The sequence below is a fragment of the Camelina sativa genome, chromosome 20 (assembly GCF_000633955.1).
Source record: "Camelina sativa cultivar DH55 chromosome 20, Cs, whole genome shotgun sequence".
In the NCBI taxonomy this organism is placed as follows: Eukaryota; Viridiplantae; Streptophyta; class Magnoliopsida; order Brassicales; family Brassicaceae; genus Camelina; species Camelina sativa.
The window spans coordinates 14,854,256-14,876,947 of record NC_025704.1 but is presented as its reverse complement, the minus strand read 5'-3'; the positions used below and the strand labels follow the sequence as shown (position 1 = coordinate 14,876,947).

General features: G+C 32.9%; 2 protein-coding genes across 2 annotated transcripts; one reads left to right on the top strand and one right to left on the bottom strand.

Moving 5' to 3' along the window:
- LOC104770854 (beta-glucosidase 31-like) lies at positions 8,698-11,999 on the top strand. The gene is made up of 13 exons (XM_010495314.2): positions 8,698-8,910; positions 9,006-9,075; positions 9,164-9,219; positions 9,348-9,423; positions 9,544-9,621; positions 9,798-9,885; positions 9,977-10,232; positions 10,385-10,503; positions 10,627-10,844; positions 10,953-10,990; positions 11,116-11,218; positions 11,302-11,410; positions 11,519-11,999. The coding sequence occupies exons 1-13, from the start codon at positions 8,758-8,760 to the stop codon at positions 11,757-11,759; spliced, it is 1,605 nt and encodes a 534-aa protein (XP_010493616.1). The 5' UTR covers positions 8,698-8,757; the 3' UTR covers positions 11,760-11,999.
- LOC104770853 (protein DOWNY MILDEW RESISTANCE 6-like) lies at positions 12,608-18,699 on the bottom strand. Its single transcript, XM_010495313.2, has 4 exons — positions 18,380-18,699; positions 17,960-18,207; positions 13,621-13,945; positions 12,608-12,983 (listed from the first exon to the last, which is right to left on the bottom strand). Exons 1-4 carry the CDS (start codon positions 18,572-18,574, stop codon positions 12,729-12,731), a joined length of 1,023 nt encoding a protein of 340 aa, XP_010493615.1. The 5' UTR covers positions 18,575-18,699; the 3' UTR covers positions 12,608-12,728.

Below are 22,692 nucleotides of genomic sequence, written 5' to 3'. Positions count from 1 at the left end.
AGCTTTTTAATCTTCTGAATTTACAACAAGTTTTATTTAATATTTTGCATTGCTTTTATTTTAATTCAATTTAATATGTTTAGCATAATTGAAAAACTCTATAATTTATTGTGTAGACTTGAGTCCTTGTGGAATTCAACCCCTAAGTACTACATTGACCTCTTAATTTGAGAGAGTAGCTCTAGGGTTAATTTGAGCATATCAAACTTTGGCGCCTTTGTCGGGGACTCTTTGATCTACCATTAGATTTGAGTTTTTGATTTTGTCTAAATTTTTTCTTTTTATTTTCAAACTAACACGCTTTTGTTTTCTTCTCTCTTGTGTGTTTCAGGTGTATGCCTAATAAGCCTAACACAAGGAGCAACAAGATTGGTCCAATTCTGAAGCTTTCAAACCAAGATTGGTCCAATTCTGAAGCCTAATAAGCCTAACTATGCAGGACACTTCGCTACATTCAAAACCGCGACAAAAGTGCTCCAAGCCGGCCTCTGGTGGCCCACTTTATTCCGTAATGCACATGATTTTGTCTCTCGATGTGATTCCTGCCAGCGACGTGCAAACATAAGTAAGCGGAACGAGATGCCACAAAACTTTATTTTGGAAATTGAGGTGTTTGACTGTTGGGGAATCGACTTCATGGGGCCTTTCCCACCTTCTTATGGAAACCTCTACATACTTGTGGCAGTAGATTACGTTTCCAAATGGGTTGAGGCTGTAGCAAGTCCCACCAATGATTCGAAAGTGGGCCTCAAGATGTTCAAGCACATAATCTTCCCACCGTTTGGTGGTCCTAAAGTGGTTATAAGCGATGGGGGACTCACTTTATCAACAAGCTCTTTGCAAACCTTTTGAGAAAACATGGCGTGACACACAAGGTTGCCACCCCTTACCATCCGTAGACCAGTGGGCAGGTCGAGATTTCAAATCGGAAAATCAAAAGCATCCTAGAGAAGACGGTCAACTCAACCAGGAAGGACTGGTCCGTGAAGCTTGATGATGCATTATGGGTGTATCGGATTGCTTATAAAACGCCTATCGTAACTACCCCTTTCAGGCTGGTTTATGGGAAGTCATGCCACTTACCTGTCGAGTTCGAATATAATTCCTTATGGGCGACTAAGCAGATGAACTTCAACGTCAAGACAGCAGCAGAGAGACGCCTTATTCAGCTGAATGAGCTTGATGAAATTTGCATGGATGCTTATGAGAATGCCAAAATATACAAGGAGCGGACCAAGACCTTACACGACAAGAAAATTATTCCTAGGGACTTTGCTGCAAATGATTTGGTTCTTCTCTTCAATTCAAGACTGAAAATTTTACCTGGGAAATTGCGTTCTCGTTGTTCTGGAACTTTTCGAATCAAGGAAATCATGCCATATGGTGCTGTTGTACTTTGGGACCAAGAGGGAAAATAATTTACTGTTAATAGTCAACGCCTAAAGCCGTATCTAGCGGATTATGATTCGATAGAGACCTCCCTCCCTCTGGAGGAACCCCAAGCTGCTTAGGCAGCAAGAACAGTCAGGCTCGAGACTCTAAACAAGCGCTACTGGGAGGCAACTCAGAGGGTTTGCATTTGCTTACCCTTCTCTTTGGTTTGATTTTTCTTTAGGAAATTTGTTATTTTTGTTTATTTTACAAAACACTCGAGAATCACATTTAGTAGTGAGCTTTATTTTCAGGAACAGGTTCGAAACGCAGAAGATACGAATCCCTTTCAAGGAATGTTCCGCCGCATTCAGGATCAGTCAGTCCAATTTTAGATTGGCCGATCCCCATTCCAGGTAAGTAAATCGAAAAGCAAAAAAAACAAAAGAGGGCAAGGAGAAAGGAAGGAAGGGAATCAATATTCCGGTTTTTGGACTTAAATTGAACCGGGTTAAGGCCGGTTTCGTGTCCAATTTCCCAGTCATAAACCTAATAGATTTTTACCTCTTCCTTCTTTCTTCCTCGCCGTCCCCGACTCCGATCTGTTTCTCCTCACGATTTCTCCCTTGTTTGATTAAATTCTGGGTTTCTACCATTCGGATTTTCATCCTTTGTCCAACCCATTTGCTGTATCGATCATTCGAACAAGGTAAGTTTTTTCCTCTCCCGATTTATGTTTGATTTTTGGCGATTTCCAGGTTTAAACTTGCAATCTTCGCGATTCTCTCTTCTTCTTTCCAATTGATGAGCGAATTAGTGGGATTAACTGTCCTAAGTGAACCTTGGAACTAGATTTAGGCTGTTGTGGCTTGAATTTAGCAAAGGCTTTTAATACATGTTGATTAGTTGGGGAATTTTCGATTACATTTTTTTTTCTCACATGTTGAATTTTTCCTCTCTTGCAGAGAATGCCTAAACGACGCCGCAGTGGTAAGGAGACTGTCACTCCTTCCGAGGAGCCACCAACAAGGGTTTGGAATGATGAGGATGCTAAGTGGTTGAAGCTACTCGCTCAATGCAAGATGGAGCCAACTCGTTTTGTTGATCGAGAGCTTTTTGAGAAGATGGGTATGTTAGCAGATTTTGATGAGTTGGTAAGAAACATGGGGTTTGGTACGTTTGCTGAAAAGGCTTGGGACTTGCATGAGCAGCTAGCACGAGAGTTTCTCGCCACTATACAAGTGGATTTGCCAGGCGGTTTTAACGCGGTGGCTGAGCATTGTTCGATCAGTTTCTTCCTGCTCAAAAAGCACCATGTTCAATCTCTGCGACATCTTTGGTTTCCCTAAAAACAAGCTTTGCAAAATAGAGAAGCTCGACAGTAGGACTGACGTTTGGAAGCTAATTGGCACTGGACATTATGTTTCTCGAGGAGCTAGGTAGCCTTGGCTACAAAGCGGAAGTTGCTTGACCTCAAGTATATGTTTACCAGTGAGATTCTAGTGCGTCACAACTTCTGCTACCGCTTTCAGGACAAGGCTGGTCACCTTCACTATATGATGATCCCTAGGCCTTTCTACACTTCACTTCGCAAAACACAGAACATCGACTTTGATCCTCCTGCTGACGTCCTTTGCGATATCGACGAAGTTCTTTTGGAAGGGAAACGTGAACCTGCTTCCACCAGATCCTATAGCAGCACATTTCCTGCAGTTGCCTCTACATCTTCACAACCATCTCGATCACTTCCACCGTTCTTTCCTTTCGATGAGTCCCAGTTTGTTGCTGACGCACCTAAGGAGGCGCCTCACTCTAAGTTTGAGAGATGGGTCTACGACACCCAGAGGAAGAACAACCTGCTACTTACGCGACTGGCTTCTTGGCTTCAGACCCTCGCACCTTCTTGTTTCGCCCCGCCACCGTCAGATCCAGCTCCCGCGGGCAGTGAGGATGACGCAGCTACCGAGAATCTCCACGCTACTCATTCCGCAACAGCCTCTCCTTCCAGCGATTTGGATGCTTCGACATGATGGCCACCTTTGAACTTTTTCTCGGGTTGTTTCTGGTTTCTTTTTGAACTATTTCTTTTGTTTTGTTTTATTTGCTTATCCGGGTCGCCTTTCTCTTGTTTTGCTTTCACACCGGGACGGTGTGAAGTAAGTTCGGGGGAGGGATTATCCCAAGTTACTAACTGTGTTTTCTTTGGTTGTCTCTCTTTTGGTTTTCTTTTATTTGAGTCATTTTATCGAGTCTTCATAAAAAAAAAAAGAAAAAAAAAACTTGGAAATTATGAGCTTTTCTAGGAATTTCTGCTTTGATCTAACACTCTTATGATTACTTTTGTACCTCTGATTTGGAATGAAGCTTGGAATGAACATAAGCAGGCTCAACACGCCCCAAAAGACACTCGCCAAGGAGAGCAATAAGTTGAACCAGAAGTTGCCTCTAGCTTTTACAAGACTTAACCTATGACAACCCGTCCCGTTGACCCCACTAGCCCACTGCTAGCTTGCCCCCATAGGCCTGAAGCTGGCCCTACAGGGCATCGATCCTAACCCCTCACCGTGGACAGGAACGATTCATTCAAATCCACCAGTAGGTTATTGGTGCGCCAGGCGTTCCTCGAACCCTGGTCCCCACCCTTTAACAACCTTCCCACAGGAAAAGCTGTCACCAATTGAGATTTTTATGTGACAACCCGTCCCGCGGACCCCACTAGCCCAGCGCTAGCTGCCCCAACGGACCCCAAGCTAGCCCTGCAGAGCATCGATCCTAACCCCTCACTGGGCAAATGGAACTATTCATCCAAATTCACAGTAGGTTATTGGTGCACCAGGCGTTCCTCGAACCATGGTCCTCACCCTTTAACAACCTTCCCACAAGACAAGCTGTCACCAATTGACCTGCAAATCAATTGGTGACAGCTTATCCTGTGGGAAGGTTGTTAAAGGGTGGGGACCAGGATTCGAGGACCGCCTGGCGCACCAATAACCTACTGGTGGATTTGGATGAATAGTTCCAATCCACAGTGATGGGTTAGGATCGATGCCCTGCAGGGCCAGCTTGGAGTCCGTTGGGACAGCTAGCGGGAGGCTAGCAGGGTCCACGGATGGTCCGTTGGGGCAGCTAGCAGTGGGCTAGTGGGGTCCGCGGGACGGGTTGTCACATAACCGGATTTAACTTCTTACCTCGGGGCTTGGTATAAATCGGACAAGACTCCTCCCTTAAGCTTTACAAGACATGCATCTCCTCACAAAGTATGCTTCCCCTCTCTCTTCCCTTCAATACTCAATAAAAAAAAAAAAGAGGAAGAAAAAAAGAAGAAGAAGAGGATATAGGTAATAAAAGAAGTGAGCCAAGGGATGTGCGTAGACCCGTGCATCTTTCGAAATTCATGGAAACTTGTCCCAAAAGAAAAAGAGCAAAGGATTGATAAAAAAAAAATGATACCCTAGACAATTAGGGAGAAATCAATCCTTTGGAAGTGAGAAAAGAAAGAGGAAAGGGAGCATATGAGGAGGTCTTGGGCGATAAGAGGTTGAAGGAGTCAAAAAGTTCAATGATCGATACTCCCATGGTAAGACCGCACCTTTTTAATAATCTGATGTAGAGAGACAATGATGGGGAGACTGAAGGTTCTCTAAGGTCGTGGAATTCAGAGTAGGGAGTGTTGATCCTAATCATGGGCAGAGTACAAAAAGTAGTTCTTAATTTGATGTGATGAAGAGTGCAAGGCAGCGGTTCCCAAGAATTTGTGAGTTTCCACATTCAAACCTTCTCTGTTCTTGAGTTTTTGTCTGCTCTTGATTGAGGACAAGCAAAGATTCAAGTCCGGGAGAATTGATGTGTCTGTATTTTATAGGTTTTAACCATAGTTTTTGGGTTTGTTTTGAGTCTTTTGTTGAGTCAAAGTGTGCTTTTAGAGTCTTTTTGGTCTTTTGAGAGTTTGTACAGGTTGTAAGTTACTTTGGAAGGAAACTGAGTGTTTTGGGGATGAAAACAAGCATCTGAAGCCAATTTGGTGAAAAATGATCGGGTTAGCAAGCAGATGGAGTGAGAGCAGAAAAACATTCCGGATCGACTGACCCTCGCTCGAGATCGACCAGTCCCGTCCCTGAAGCAACTTTTCCTTTCATGTTTTAAACCGACTTTTAGGGTTTTATTTTACTATTTAAGCACGAGGCTCGACCTCTAGAAAGACAAGTTTTATTCTACGCAGCTTTTGAGTACTTGTAAGCTTGGGAGAAGATCTCTTATCCTTTCTAACTCTTTGGAGAAGAATTCTGAACCCTTTTATTTCTCTTTGCAATTCGATTATGATTTCTTCATCTTTGATTTGTTGTTCTTTGATTTCCATGTCTGAGTAGTTTTACTGTTGGGTTTCGGGTTTCAAAAGGGGTTTCATGATTCTCTGAACTTAGGTTGCTAGCTTTGGAATTGATCTATTGTACATGTTCTTCATCTACTGTTGATCTTAATGCTTAAACTAGATTAGCTACCTAGTTTATGATTGTAGGTTTAATTCATCTAGGCATCAAAAGTGTTGTTGAATTGCTTGAAAAGAACATAGGTGAGCAAGGTGATCCTTAGCCAATGAAAGTTGAAGTTAAGGCACCTTGTGAACAGAATCAAACTTGAACTTATTGCTTGCTAGGATTGTTTAGATTCAAACGACGGTTTAGAGTTTTATCAATTCCTTGGATAGATAACTAATGCTGCGACAATAGGTTAGTTTTACATTCGAGATTTGAGTTCAAGAACGGTATCTAATACTTTCCCAATTTATCATCTAATTTTGTGGTTATGTTTCTTAACTGGTTTCTTGCGCTCAATACTTTCTCTTGATTTCACAAACTTCTATTTATTTCCTGTTTTTAATCGGTTATTTAAAACACAATCTTTCTCATTGCCTTAGCTATATTTGATCTATATAATTTCATAGTGCATTGCTTGATCCATGTGGATTCGATCCTGAAGTGTTACAACGATACCACTAGATCGTGTGGAGTACACATTGGGTTTAATTAACCTGTTGATCAATTAATTAAACAATTAATTAAAGCAATAATGTCAGTCGAATAGTATGAAAAAATTAAGATGTGCCGTCAGCCAATCATAATATATTGACTATTCTACTTGACGACCTTGCTTGGAAAGTGGAAGACTTGTGCCCTCATTTATCCAGTTATCCTAATCAAAATATGATTACTTTATAGTATTGACTACCTATTGTATCATATTTGACGACTTTGTATATGCAACATGACCGCTGCTAACAACTGCAAAAACATATATGATTTTTCTATTATTATTTTTTTTTTCTGGAGGCGCCTAAGAAACGATTTACATGGAACGTTATCGATTGGCATCAATATGGCGGAAAGGTACTTTAATTTGGATTAACTCTTCTAGTCATTCGAAGTCAAACTCTTGTTGTGTTAAAATACCTACGTTTTTTTGTTTAAAAGGTTTCAACCACTAACTCAACGCCACATTGATTTTAATTTATTATTAACTTCATGATAATAATTTACAATTCAAATCACGTCCTTAATTTCATTATAGTTTTTGTTTGTTTTGTTTTTAGCTATTCGTCATTTACTTACAAGAACTTAGAAAATTCTCATTTAATCATTAAAAACTACAATAGACCCAATGAACATGTGATACATAATATGGTCACGGGTAAATAAGTATTAGAAATGGCGTCCTCCTTTACACATCATCTTTACCTTTTCCTTTACCTCTATTTTATATCAAAGTTGTTGTGCAATAAAATATTCCTTCCGTCTCTTCATAGAAATTGATTTATTTGCACGATTCTACAAACAACATATTATTTTACTTGTTGCATATAGTTTGGTTTGATTTTCTATTGTAACGAACACAAATAATCAAAAAAAATAGTTATATGATTCTGAGGGAGTGCACGTCCTTCTATTAAAAAAACAAAACTATTGGAAAATGAATTGTAAATCCATATAGAACTATAAAATTATAAAAACTAAAACACATAGATTTTAAAATGACATATTTTATCCATAATTTGCATTTTTCTATTTTTTTCAAATACATTCAAATCTATTAAAAAAATGTATATTTTGAAATCCAATAACAAATCGCTAAACAAATAACATGAGATTTTAACAAGTATTTATAAATCATAGAACTAATAATATATAATTTTGATAAATATGTTAAAATCAATGAATGAATAACACATAATTTTTGTTTGAATTTTCAAATTCATTAAAATTATAGAACCAATAACCCCTAAATGTTATTTAGTAATTAATATGATTATTTTTAATAGTTAAAAGATTTTGACCCCAGGAACATATTTTTAAGCCAAAGACTATAACATTTAGTATATGGTACTCTCCTAAATGCTATAACATGTTAGCAATTGCAAAACCTTTACCCAAAAACAAAACCATAACATGCTAGTTAGTCTATTAATAAAGCATAGAGACGATTTTTTTCTTTTTAAATTGCCCGCATATATAACATGTAATTTTATTTATGTAACAAAGAATAGATGATATCTTATGTTATTGATAAATATATAACAAATATTATTTCATTACATGTTTTATTATTTAATTAGAATGATGTGCTCTCACTTGATATTTTCAAGTTTGTTTTAATATTAAAATGTTTTGACCAGTGACTTTGAAACGTACGTAACTTTGTTTATGATTCATTGGTTCTTTGTTCAAAAGGAAAAAAAAATGATTCATTGGTTTGATCTCTTAACAAATGTATCATTTATAAGATATTATTATAGTTTTTCTATTTTATTAACATTTTCATTTCTGATTTCTTTTTCGTTATTATTTAATTCTCATTCTACTACTTTGTCTCTTTTTTTTAGCTTCTTAGCTAGTTTTTTTTTTTTTTTGGTCAAAAGCTTCTTAGCTAGTTATAAACTACAAGAATGTTGTTTTGTTGACAAGTCTCATAGACGCTTAACTAATATGGGCGACCCACATTGCTAAGTCTTCTTCAAAATTAACACTTTCCACTTATTGATGCTGTGTATACGTTAAATAAAATATTCCAAAATACCTTAACACGGTATGTTAATTAGTTTGTTCTTAGTCTGTTCTTAGAAAGTGCCAAAACAAGATGAAATAGACTTTTTGATTAATTCCACTCAAATTTCGTTTAGTCATTAAAAGGCAACTGGTTTAGTCAAAATATTGATTATTTAATAATTAACTAAATCTATTCTTAAGATTTACGCGTGTGCCCTAGCGACCTCTCTCTATATAAGAGTAGACGCATGCATCAATATTTCTCAAACTCTCTCTAAATATCATCAGTCTCAAATTCAAGTACAATCTAAAATAAATAATAATAACGAACTAACTAACGTCCAAGCAAATGGAAATTAAGGTTATTGCACTAGTATTCACACTATGTGTAGCATCATGGGATACTGTAGAGGGAAGATCTTTTAGATTTTCTACGACTCCACTAAATCGTTATAGCTTTCCTCCTCATTTTGATTTTGGTGTTGCTTCTTCTGCTTATCAGGTTCGTTATTTTATGTACTGTAGCTACCGATGGTATTGCTTATAGATGAGTTAGAACTCGTATTGAATTTGTTTATGTACGTGGATGGAATCCAGTATGAAGGTGCTGCAAAAGAAGGAGGGAGAACTCAAAGCATATGGGACAATTTCACACATGCATTTCCAGGTTCACATTCTATATCACCCATTCAAAAAGTTTTATATATAGATATATATACGAGGTCATATATAAATAGAAGTAAATTTTTTTGCAGAAAGGACAAGCATGGACAATGGAGATGTTGCCGTTGACTTTTATCATCGTTATAAGGTCCGTGCATATGCCCATCTTTACTTTTTATATGTTATATAAAAATGCATGCATAATATCAGAATAATTAAGCTTTAAGGTAATTTTTTCTCTTGACGCAAAAACTTATATTACATGTAAATGAGCAGGAAGACGTCCAACTAATGAAGGGAATGAATATAGATAGTTTCAGATTTTCCCTGTCCTGGTCAAGAATATTACCAAGTAAGTACCCTTTTCTATTTGTTTCTACTTTTTTAGAATGGACTTATATTCTTAGATCTCCTATCCTTTTACTATTTAGAAAAACAAATATTTTACCTTTTTCGAATTTTTCAATTTCAGGTGGAAAACTAAGTGATGGGGTCAATAAAGAAGGGGTTCAATTCTACAAGAATCTTATTGATGAGCTTATCAAAAACGGTCAGAATCATATGCTTAATTAATTATATTAGTTGGTTGTTCAAAAAAAAAAATTATTATTATATTAGTTTGCAGATCAACTGCTCGATTTAAATTTAAAGTGAATAGTTAAGTTTTGTACATGTTTGGAATGTTATTCTTTCACTCTTATTTAAAATACTTAAACATACATGCAGGTATCAAACCTTTTATAACAATTTATCATTGGGATATACCGCAAGCTCTTGACGATGAGTATGGTAGCTTTTTAAGTCCTCGAATCATGTAAGTTAATAATCCAAGATCCATCCATGGTGTTTACCATGAACACATCTAAAAATATGTTGTTTGACATTTTTGTTGTTGTTTCATACAGAGATGATTTTAGAAACTATGCCAGATTTTGTTTCCAAGAGTTTGGGGACAAGGTTAGTATGTGGACAACGTTCAACGAGCCATATGTGTACAGCGTTTCGGGTTATGATGCGGGCAACAAGGCAATGGGTCGATGTTCCAAATGGGTAAATAGTTTGTGTGTAGCTGGTGATTCGGGCACGGAGCCTTATTTAGTATCTCACCACCTTCTTCTTGCTCACGCTGCTGCCGTTGAAGAATTCAGAAAATGTGACAAGGTACACAATAATAACTTTCAAATAATAGTAGTCTTCATATTTTAGGAATTTTTAACTCAATAATGAGTTGATGGATTCATATCACTTAATCTAAGAAAAAGGATTTAATGCAAAAAAAAATGACATTCTAATTGAATGTATTTGTGAAACAGATTTCAAAAGATGCTAAGATAGGCATAGTGTTGTCTCCTTATTGGTTCGAGCCATATGACATTGCTTCTGATGCTGACAAAGAAGCAGTTGAAAGAGCTCTTGCTTTCAATCTTGGTTGGTAAGTTGTCATCTATTTCTTCTCTTGCCTCATTCTGTGCTATTGTTTAATAATCTATCAGAGGAAGGAAAAAAAAAAAAAAGAGTGCTTCTCTAATCTTGTTTATCTTACATTTTTGTCTAGGCATCTCAGCCCTCTCGTTTTCGGAGACTATCCAAAGACGATAAAGGCAAACGCTGGAAATAGACTGCCATCTTTCACCAAGGAGCAATCTATGATGGTTAAAAATTCATTTGATTTTATCGGAGTAAATTACTACACTGCCCGGTTTGTCGCTCACGATCTTCACGTCGATATATCTCGGCCTCGCTTCATGAATGACCAACACCTCCAATACAAAAGTTAGTTCGGTCTCATAAAACAGATTTATTTGGCTTTCAAATTGTCTTACCAAGAAAATACTAATGTTACAACAACTAACGATATTACATTTATCATATTCTTATTAGTGACAAATCGTAGTGGCGACAACATCTCATCAGAATCGGTACGTACGAACTTTAATATATATCGCAACAACTTATTCTTCCAACTTTATAATCATGAATTTTAGTATGTTTAACAATACTTAATTCTTACCATTCTTTCCGTTTCTTTTTTCCTTAAATTCAGGATGGGTCCAAAATTCTCTGGTCATATCCGGAAGGGTTTCGAAAGATTCTTAAGCATATCAAAAATACATACAACAATCCAACTATTTACATAACTGAAAACGGTAAGAACGTTAGAAACATGATCAATATAGTCTCCATATCTATTTCTCTGTGTTTAATATCAGTAACCACATGAAATGTATAGGTTTCGATGACTACGAAAATGGAACAGTGACACGTGAAGAGATACTAGAAGATACAAAGAGAATAAAGTACCACCAAGAACATCTCCAAGAACTCCAGAAAGCGATCACGTAAGAAAATTTCACTATCTATGAATAAAACTGATTTGTATATCTGTATATAGTTAATTAGTAGAGTTCTGGAATTATATAACTAACTTAATGTATACAAACATGCAGTGAGGATGGGTGTGACGTAAGAGGCTATTTTACATGGTCGTTGTTGGATAATTTCGAATGGGAACATGGTTATGCAGTGAGGTTCGGTCTTTACTACGTTGACTATGCAGATGGTCTAAAACGACATGCTAAAAACTCAGCCAAATGGTTCAAACATTTTCTTCAAAGATCTGAAAAGCCAATGCCGATGGATCTGTTTAAGAGTGTCAAGAATTGGTGGTCTGCATTACAAATGATTTAATCTCATTCTGAGGAAGAAAACTTAATGATGAAAAGTAACTGATTCTTTAGTCTAGTTATTGGTAGAATTATGCGATATAAGTAGGTTAATACTAAGATATACAAACTATATATTTTTTTTTTTACGTTTTCTAATTTATTCATAAAGGTTCTTTTGAGATCACTCGTGTACATATGGTTCGTACTTTCCATGAATAAAGATCGTCATTCATTTTGGCGTGGTATGAGAGACTTAAAGGTATATTTCCCGATGCTTGCGTTTCCGAGAGTTATCTTCTCGAATATATATTTTTATTTCTGCGAGTCAGTTTTGTTTCTCTCGTGATTGCATAGAGGTTTTGTAGCCGTTATCATGGACTCTATACATATATAAATATGATCTAATATGGGACAAGGGCAAGTTGAGAAGAAAGTCTTTCAACTCGGGAGAAAAAGAGGAGAAACTTAATGAATGAACGAATGATAATTGAGTGTTTTTCTTATTACTGAATGATCCAGCAATTTCAAAATAATTTTTCTTTTCATATTCCATTCAATTATTTATGGTGATTTTATGATTGACCTAGAAAAAAAATGTTTTCATTATTAACAAGACTTGGTCTCCAACAGATTCTTCACAGTTGACCCACGGGCCATGGTAGAGGCGGATGTCGGCCAATATAAATAGATAGGCTCATTTTGGACCATGATATTTTGTTGGGCCTTAAAGTAGTCTAATCTCTAACCAAGATGTTTTGGAATATATTATTGCCATCGAAGAACAAAACGTTCTCTAAAGTTATTACGAAGATATTTTACCAGTCTAGCTAGACTAGAAGTTTGGAATCGATAAATTATTGTTTTTATTACCTTAAACATAATATATGTGGGAGTGTACAATCGAACATCAGTGCTGCTACATAGATTTATAATATATATGCCTACTAGACAAACACAAAGGCGAGAGACATATATGTATAATAATAGTATCTTAGTTGTTCCGAAAGTTCTCGAGGCAATGTTCTTGGTCCAGATTCCTACTCCAAAACTTCTTGTAGTACTCTGCGTAAGTGAAGTCTCTGTAGACTGGCTTCGCTTCGTCGTTCTCGTCTTCCCACAAAGGTTTGGCCGGGCTCATGACAGCACAGTCAGCTGGGCAAAGAAACGACGCGACAGAGAGTCTTGGGTTTTCGGTGTTTGTTACAGCTCGATGCCAAACACTTTTGTATACTCCGTTACTCAATGCCTGAAAACACACATTTAGTTCAGATTTTAGTACTAGACAAACATTAGAGAAATCTTGTGAGAAAAAAAAAAAAAAGTAACACTTTAAATCAATGTTCATTAATATTGAAATGTTGTTTTTAATATCTCAATTTAGTGGGGTAAATGAGTGGAGAAACTATTGCATAAATGATTAGTAATTCTTTTTTTTCATTATTTTGTAATTGAAACCGAATCCTTAATATATACTGTATGTTTATGAGGTCGGAACTAGACGATTGATATGATAGAACCAACTATAAATGTTAAATCACCACAAGTCCTTTAGTAATGAGTGATGATACCTACTTTTTTGTTTAGACTCTTTTATAATTTAACAAGTACTNCCGTTACTCAATGCCTGAAAACACACATTTAGTTCAGATTTTATTTAGTACTAGACAAAACATTAGAGATATCTTGTGAGAAAAAAAAAGTAACACTTTAAATCAATGTTAATTAATTAAGTATATTGAAAATGTCTCAATAATTAATACATAATAATTAATTAAGTATATTGTAAATGTTACATCACTAGCCCACCGGCTACCACTCCTTTCATAACGAGTGATGATGATACCTACTTTTATGTTTAAACTCTTTAATAATTTAACAAGTACCTGTAATTGGTCACCAATGTTGATGACAAAAGCATCAGGATGTGGGTTAACGACGAACCATTGACCGTCGATCAAGATCTGGAGACCGCAAACGGTTGTGTCTTGGAGAAGGATGGTGAGTGCGTTTGGGTCAGTGTGAGCAGGTAAACCATAAGTGAGCTCAGGCTCAGGACATGGAGGATAATAGTTAACTGCCATGTGTTGACCTTGTTCACCAAGCACGTTCTTCATGTAATCTTTTTCTAAACCTAAGCTCTCTGATATCAATTCCTCTATTTTAAATCCCACTTCTCTTACTTCTCTACTGTATTTACTCACTATTTCCCTGCAACAACACAATACACAATTATTAGTTACTCAAAGTTTTTAACTTGTCATACATAAAGACACCTACCAAATGACTTTTAGTTTAGTGCGCCGTTTTCTAAGACATTCTAACAGGGTGATTGATTTGAACGTTAAGGGGTCTAGTTTTATTTTAAAGTTCTTAAAGCTACAACTTTATTAGGCCATAACAGGGTGATTGATTTGAACGTTAAGGGGTTTAGTTTTATTTTAAAGTTCTTAAAGCTACATATACTTTTTTTATTTAGTCAATTATACTTTTACTAACAATTCTGTTTTTTCCAAAGTTTATTTTAGTTTACATTTCTATTTTAAAAAATCAATATATCAAAAGTGGTGAAAAATATCATGAACTTTACTTAATTATAGTGAATTAAATACATAACTTTAATTAATTTTCTAAAAAAAAGTACAAACTTTCGCTGATTTTGTTAGGAAAAAAAAGTTTGAATTATATGAGGTAACAATTTAACAATGTAATTATTCGTTTACAGATTTATTTTTTTCTGAATTACTAAAAAATTTTGGATCTAGATCCGTAAATCTTTTCATGTCAAAGATGAGAACATTTTATATGGTTCTAACATAAGCTCTAGGTTTTATTTGAGAATCTTTACCGGTTAAGCTATTGATACTTAATATTCATTTACATATTCTATTAATAATAAAAGAAAAAATTCAATAATTTCTAAAAAATTGATATTAGCATTTTATATTCGTTTTATTTTCTAAAAGCTTATCGATGTATATGATATTTCAATAATTTTAATATTTGTAGTATCTTTTATATTATTTAAGTAAGGGCCCTCAATCCTCATATACCTGGAAAGATCTGCAGTATTATTAACACTACCAGTTTTAAAATGAATAGTGGAACACGTAACTCACGTTGTAGCTTCTAAGTTCGAACAAACCCGAGGAATTGTGGCAAAAAAAATACGAAAGATATTAAAAAAGACCAAGTCAATGAAAATGACAATAGAACCGATTAAAACAGATTGGCATGATATCACGACGCTGACGCCAACGCGGTTAACAGTGACGTCTCGTCCCCGTAAGTCACACAACTCATCTATATTTTATTTTACGTCTATCGTATATTTTTTTCGCGTCGTGATTTTTAACCATGTTCACCTTCTAAAAATATGATGGAAAACTTAAGTTTATCACAATAATGTATATCATTATTTTATATGGATGTTTATCAAATTGGAACTTTTAGCTTATGCAAATAACTTATAGGTTTAAATATACATATCAACATTGTTACATAATACTATATTTACATGAGAAAATTATGTGGTGTGCAACAATAAACGACAAAAATAAAGTAATTACTAATTAGATGTCTATATTCGTAGTAGTCACTAGTCAGAGACACAAAAAAATCATTTATAATAAATTGTTGTCACATCATTATTGATATCCTAATTTATGTTAATTGTCATTTAGCTAACTAACCCTTGAATTAAAATATCAAGCACTTTTGATGCCGGGTCTTGGCCGGTGTTGACTCTTAACTTTTTGTACCAATTCAGATGGAGATTTGTCAGAAATCGGAATGACTCAGTTTGAAAGAGTTTGGATGTTTTTGATCGTGTGGTTGTGCTTCAATATCTCTACTTGTCTATTTCCACCAACATATCTTTAATTATCGAATCTTATATTTCAAATGTAAATGTGTCTATATATATTCTTAACTTATCTATAAATCCCTTTATAATAAAACAGAAGTATACAACATTATTTAGTATATATAATTTTAATAATTTGGTTACAAATAGATTATAGATTTATTGATTACAAGTTAAATAGTAGTTGCAACCTTAATTTATTTTCTAAAGAGAATATTCTAAAAAATCATTTGATATCATCTAACTTACTATATTAATTTTTTATTAAATTATTCATCAAATAAAATCCTTTGGTATCTAACTTAACATATTAATTTGTTAATTTACATTATACTTCACCTCTCATTTTTATATATGAGTTTATTTTGTGAAACAAATAAATTATCATATTAATTATTATAATTAAAATATAGTTTCATTTCCGGATACACCATAAGTTGAATTTTAAAAACAAATATAAATTGTTCAATCTATAAAATATTCAAGCTTTAGTAATATTATTCTTTAAAAATAATATTCATTGAATTAAAAATTTTACTGAGTAGCCGGTCAAAATTTAAATATTTAAATTTAATTTCATATTTTTTGTTGAATTTTATAATTTTAATATAATATAATAAACTTTAAATAATTTATTTTGAAATATTTTAAAAATATTAAAACTTAATATAAAAATTAGAAACTATAAACACTCTAAATTGATTTGTTATAGCAATATCAATAATATGTCACTATAATATGAAAGAATTTCAAGAAACAAAATATATTAAAACAAAAAGTATAACAATATATTAAATTACTCATAATATAATAACTCACTTTTTAAAAACCAAATTTACAAAATTATGTCTTATAATGACATTCAAGTCATGGTGTAAAATATACATTGTTGAAATAACTTCACATCAATTGTTTCACATACATAAACTAATACAACATATTAAAATTTTATTTTAAAATATAAATATACAAACTTTTGTATAACCGGTGCTATAATACGGGTAATTATTAAGAATCATTAACAATATAAAACTTACAAAATATGTGTCTTTTTCAAGCCATCATAATATTTTATCAAAAAAACTTTTAAAAATAATCACATAAATTATATTTTATAGAAAAACTACAATATAAATGAAATGAATTTGAATATGTGCTCTAGCACGAGTACATGTACTAGTACATAGCACACACACGTTACTGTTCATAATCAGTTCTCTCCTATGGTCTACCGAACAAGTCGGTTAATGTAATTCACACCACACACGGTTTAAATTTTTTTTGAACACATCTCATTCCCAATTATTATAATAAGGCCGACCAACAACTACAAGTACATATGTAGTTTATGTGCATAGTGTATATATATGCATGTAAAGATTTCATAAATCTTAGCAACCATGTGATCACATGGTGAACCAAATCGGAAAAGCATGAACCAAGAAATGGGACCACGAGTTTTTTACCATTAAAAAATATATATTTANAAAAAAAAAAAAAAAAAAAAAAAAAAAATGGTTGACTCGAATTAGGCGAATTTTCCTCTTATCAAATCTGAATCGACTTCTGTGTATTTTATAATTACATTTGCTATTTTGAACTAAATATATTTCATACGAATATGCCATTCTTGTTATTAAAAAAGGAAAAACAAGCCACGACAAATAGTCTAATCATTTGTAGCAGTAACGTGTTTCGAATCAAATTCTTAGAATGATAACTTAGTGATAGGAAAACTACATTAAAAAATGATATGCTATTTTTTGTCTTTCCATTCAAAATTTTAATTGTTTCCGGTGCTTTTTTTTTGTTGGACAAATTGTTTTTGGTGCTAAAGTCGTGTTTCTATGTTTTATAAATTATAATGTAGTAGACGATATAAAAAATGCATCACATTGAGTTTTTATCTGCTGCAGATACATCTAAAGAGAAGGGGTGCTAGCTCTAGTTTTGTTTTGTTCTGTTTTTTGATGAATCATTGCGCATAGAAAATGTTTAGAAGGTATACACCTCACCTTATATTCTTATTTTATATCTAGCCTAGACGCTTCCGAAGCATTTGGTTCACTAATAATTTATGGTATAAATGTAACTATATATAGTGGTCACGATAGAATCTAAATCTATTCAGATAAAGATAGTCTAAAAATAGCTAATAATATGCCTATTTTCGGCAATTCTGACACATCAAAAGTTACCATTAAAAAAAAACATGACATACAATATTAGTATACCATAATAAAATCAATAGAATAGTTACTAAAAATATTTGAGAAAGAGAATGCAAAGTAAACTTTGAATTTATCAAAAAAAAAAAATATATATATATATATAAATAGAAGTAAGTTTTAAGTGCTTACTTGAATGAAGAAGGGTTTGAAGGCCACTCATTGACGTACTTGTGGATAGGATAGCAATGGAGTCTAAGATAGTCTCTCCAATTGTTAACTTCTTCTTTCTTCACATTGAAGCTCGTCGATAATCTTGTTGTCCTCGTTGGATCGTCTGAATATAGCTTCATTTTTTCTTCCATAGACATGCTAAAGAACTCATGCGCAACACTCACCATATCATCTATTAGTTTTTTGTTAATTCCGTGATTTATAACCTATGTATAAATATATCCATCCAAAATATTAGCCGTGAAAAAATAAAATAACTATAAACTTTTTGGATATAAGTTCCAAATGACAAGAAAACAAAATTGTTTCTTGATATTTTGAATATTCTTTAATTGATGCAAAAAGCTTATAAGCGATCCTACTAATAAGTAGGTGTACCTGGAAGAAACCAAACCGGGCGCAAGCTTGGTGGAGTTGTTGGATGAGAAGAGATCGATCTGAGGAAGAGAGATCGATGAGAGGGAAATCTTCCAGTTGAGATACTTCAGAGAGACGTGGACGGTCGGAGAGTGGCCGGACATAGTTTTCCGGCAAAGTAGTGTGACGACCGGTGGATATCAGCTTTGCCGCCATCTGATGTCAGAAAATTGAAGAAGAAGCAAAAAGGGTATAAGAGATAAATGAAGACTTGACTTTGAGTATGTGTATGCGATGTGCAGTTGTTCACCGATCATATAATATATAAACAAAAACAATGCAGTATACTCGGTCCTACTTTAAAAAATTTGTTTGCAAATGTGTATATATTACTCGAGTTTACTAATTATTAATCCACCGAATATAAATATTGAGAGTGGTGTTTGAGGAATTTTCGAAAAGGACAACTGTTTTCAATCATAAGATTTGTGATCGAAAATTTGTATGCCTGAATTCTTTATTTTTTTTAGTACAACTCCTCTTGTAAGAGCAACTCCGATTGAACACTAAAACATTAAATGTGGTGTTTAACTCACTCCAACCAAACGGCAAAACGGCAAACATATGTTTTAAGTGTTTTATTAACAGTATCATATTTGATATTAAAGAATATTATTATAAATTTTTATTTGGGTTCTAAATCTTCAGTTTTACACCATGTGTTTTATATAAGAAACTGAATAATGATTAATCATTCAAAATACATTTGATTAAATTTCAGTAAATTTTTTATTTTTTTAGTGTTTAAGATTGCTTTTGTGTTAGAAGATTTCGTTTAGACGTGTTTTTTTAGTTATTTAAATTATGACACTTAAAAATAAAAATGTATTGTGTGTTGCAATGCTTTATTATGTATTAGTGTGCCTTAATTTTTGTCCAATTTGATTTAGTTAATCTTCCTTTTTAAGCCATAAATTTTGAAAATAAATAGTTATATACATTTTTATATTTATCATTCATTTTACCATATTACAAATTTAGGTCGTGACAAAACAAACGTACAAATTAGTAGACTCTGATGTGGTCAATAGTAAAAAACAGAAAATATACCTATTGCCCTATTGTTATTATTCTTTTACAAATTTTCTTTTGTTTCCATCAATATTTTTTTAAATAGTCTTAATCTTTTAATATATGGTTCTAGAGTTTTTATTAGATCCTCAAAAAGTTTTAACCTTCAAATTAATCTAAATTTATAATTTCTTTCAACAAATGTCATGAAAAAAAAAAATATCTATCTTTAGTTCAGTAAAAGAACCTTTCAGCTGTAAAGTGATCTTAGTGCAGTGGCAGGAGGTAAGTCCATTTGTAGAAGGCACCATCACACCAGAGATTAAGTCCCGCTTTCTATAAATGTTGGAATTTGGCTAATGTACCGGCCAGTTGTGGCCCAATGGTTGACAAAAAAAAAACCTTTCAGCTCGACAGACATACTAACCAATTGATGCAATGCATTTTTTATGCAACCTATGGACTCCATGTATTCGAAAACACACATTAATTGCTAGGTCAACAGGAGCATCAACTCTACTGAAGATGATAAGAGATATAGATTGTTAAATCAAGAAGACGACAAGTATTGGCTGTATTGTTAAAGGCAAGGTTCTACCCCCATTATAGCCAGTCCAGCGAGAACAATTCGGGATAGAACTATGAATATTATTAGTGAGATGAAAAACTTACTTTTTTAAGATTTTTTGTAAACTTTTATTTTGAAAATAAAAATAATTAACTAAAACATTTTTCAAATTTTTTCACATGAAACTAAAAGGTAATGCTGAATATTTATAATTAATTAAGAAGATGAGAGTAATTGAGAGGTAAGATTATATTTAATTTTATTTTTATTATGAGATCGTGAATATAAAAATAACAATATTTATTTATATTAAATTAATTTTTTAATCAGTATGTGTATTTTCTTTGGGATATTAAACATTCAAATAAAAAATAATGATTTTTTTTTAGATTTTTATCAAAATCAAAATTCGGTAAATGTTAAACTTTAATGTTTTTTTAAAAATTAGACAACAGACTTGATTATTTGTGGCTTTAGAATCTTTCCACAACCATATTTAATTTGGTTTATATCTCTATATCTACATCAGTCATCTTTTAGAGCCTTTGAATTTCTTTTTTATAATAACATTCAAAATATTTCTAAATCAACTTTTGTTATACAAATTTTTTTTCTAAAACACATAATTTTATGATTCCCTATATATTGATTTCTATAGGTAAAATATTATAGTAATAAAATCTACAGTCACAGAGAAAATTTTAAAACTTGAAATTTACAGTAAAAAAACCTAAAGGTACACTCGTTACTAATCATACTCACCATTACTAATTTTAGAAAAACATCTTAACATGTTAATGATTTTTTTATTATTAAAGGTATGATTGGTTGTATACTTGTATATGTAAAAAAAAAAAAAGATCCACTAATTAGCAAGATTACAGTGACAAGACATGGTAGGTACTAACCACCTATGACACCTGTGACGTATCTTGATTCTGGATCTCAAACCGTTCTTCTGATTGGAAAGGTCTCTTTTTTTTCTTTCTTTTTTTTGGTAGAAGAGAAAAGGTCATGTTTGTACAACTAAAAGTTAAATAAAAAAGGTTAATTTGAGAAGAATTTGTGATATTACTATATTAAGAATTTGTGATATTACTATGTTATTTTATAGCATAAATTTCACTTTTGGTTATTTATTTAAAAGGATTTAGATTTGTATCCACATGTGCATATTATAAATTTCATTAGATATTCGGAGCTCAAGACTGATATCTGGATCCAGCTACAGTTCACGTTAAAAGAAAATAACCAATCTTTTTTTTTCTTTTTAGACATGAAAAAGAAATTCTATATACCTAAAGTATATACTATTGTTGTTGATAATATTAATGTCATCACAGCGTCATAGTAGTGACGTCATAATGGTTGTTGTCGAAGGCGTAGGATTACTATATTACTATGTCATCCCTGCGTCATATCATACTTTCGAGTAACGAAGAGTGTAAAATATGATAATTCTTTTTAGTAGAAAAGTAATTGCAAATGCTGCATAGAAGACACGATGACAAAATAATTTAAATAATTTTTCTCTTAATAAAATTACAACAGACTTTTTAAAAACGATAAGAGATTGATTAACCTCTTTGGATAAGAAGATAAACCTCTTTCTTAAAACAAGAAAAAAAATCATTTTTTCTTTGACCTCTTCAAATTTTGTTTACAAGGACAAAAAAAGAAGAATTATTATAAGAAGATAAAACCTTTTGTTTTGGGAGGCATGTGACCCCTTTACTTTTAAAGTTTATTAACATTTTATAAATATTGTATCTTCTATATAATAAAACAGAAATACACAATTTTTTTTAGACTAAATAACTTTTATAAATTAGTTACAAAATATGTTATAGATTAAATATAGATTGGTACAAAAAGATTAGATTAATTGGTCAATCTGTAGGCTATATAAATATATTCAAAATATTCCAAAAAATCTTTTTAAAGAGAATATTTTAATGATTTAAACAATTTCCAAAATAAAATCTTTAGTATTGTATGTATTGTTACAAAATATATACTGTTAGACATAAAAATATAGTGTTAAGCGTAAAAATGAATAAAATCTTGGCAATTTATCACACTTAATTGTCATTTCCAAGATCTTAAACACGGATCATATTAAAAAAATTGCACCAAACATATTCAAAAATTAAAATAAAAACAAACAACAAACATAACCATTTCTCATACATAAAACTATAAAATGAACAATAGAAAACTTACAAAATAGGTGTTTTTTCAAGCCATCATATTTAGCATATTATTTTATTGCATAATATTTTATCCACAAAAACTTTTAAAAATAATCATTTAGGGTTTTCTCTCCTCTATCTCGCCCTCCCCTTCTCCTATTTAAAGACCATGTAACTCTTCTTTGTTTTCCATCAAACATTTTAATCAAAAACCTTTCTTTTACTTGTTTGATCTGAGAAGTGTGTAATATCTTCTCAACTTGTTTTCTTCTTAGTGTGTAATATCTAAGTTGAACTCGAGCTTGAAGTCTAAGAGATTTTCATCTCTCTTGGAAGTTCACTTCAATCCCCCTTTCTATCCGCTGCATCATTTCACCATTCCATCTCTTTCAATCCGCTGCATAAACCACCCTTTCACCTTCCATTTCGTGGATCCATTGCATCTTCGGTCTCTTAATCTTCATCAGTCCGATCCATCTCCTTCAAAAGCTTGCGAGTGTGTT

Bases quoted from the DNA above. Each gene is read 5' to 3' on its own strand.
- LOC104770854 (XM_010495314.2), top strand. From the start codon at position 8,758: ATGGAAATTAAGGTTATTGCACTAGTATTCACACTATGTGTAGCATCA. The intron at 9,220-9,347 runs GTCCGTGCATAT...GTAAATGAGCAG, and splicing joins ACTTTTATCATCGTTATAAG to GAAGACGTCCAACTAATGAA. The intron at 11,219-11,301 runs GTAAGAACGTTA...TGAAATGTATAG, and splicing joins TATTTACATAACTGAAAACG to GTTTCGATGACTACGAAAAT.
- LOC104770853 (XM_010495313.2), bottom strand. From the start codon at position 18,574: ATGGCGGCAAAGCTGATATCCACCGGTCGTCACACTACTTTGCCGGAA. The intron at 18,208-18,379 runs GTACACCTACTT...ATTTATACATAG, and splicing joins CCCGGTTTGGTTTCTTCCAG to GTTATAAATCACGGAATTAA. The intron at 13,946-17,959 runs GTAAGCACTTAA...GTGTTGTTGCAG, and splicing joins TCAAACCCTTCTTCATTCAA to GGAAATAGTGAGTAAATACA.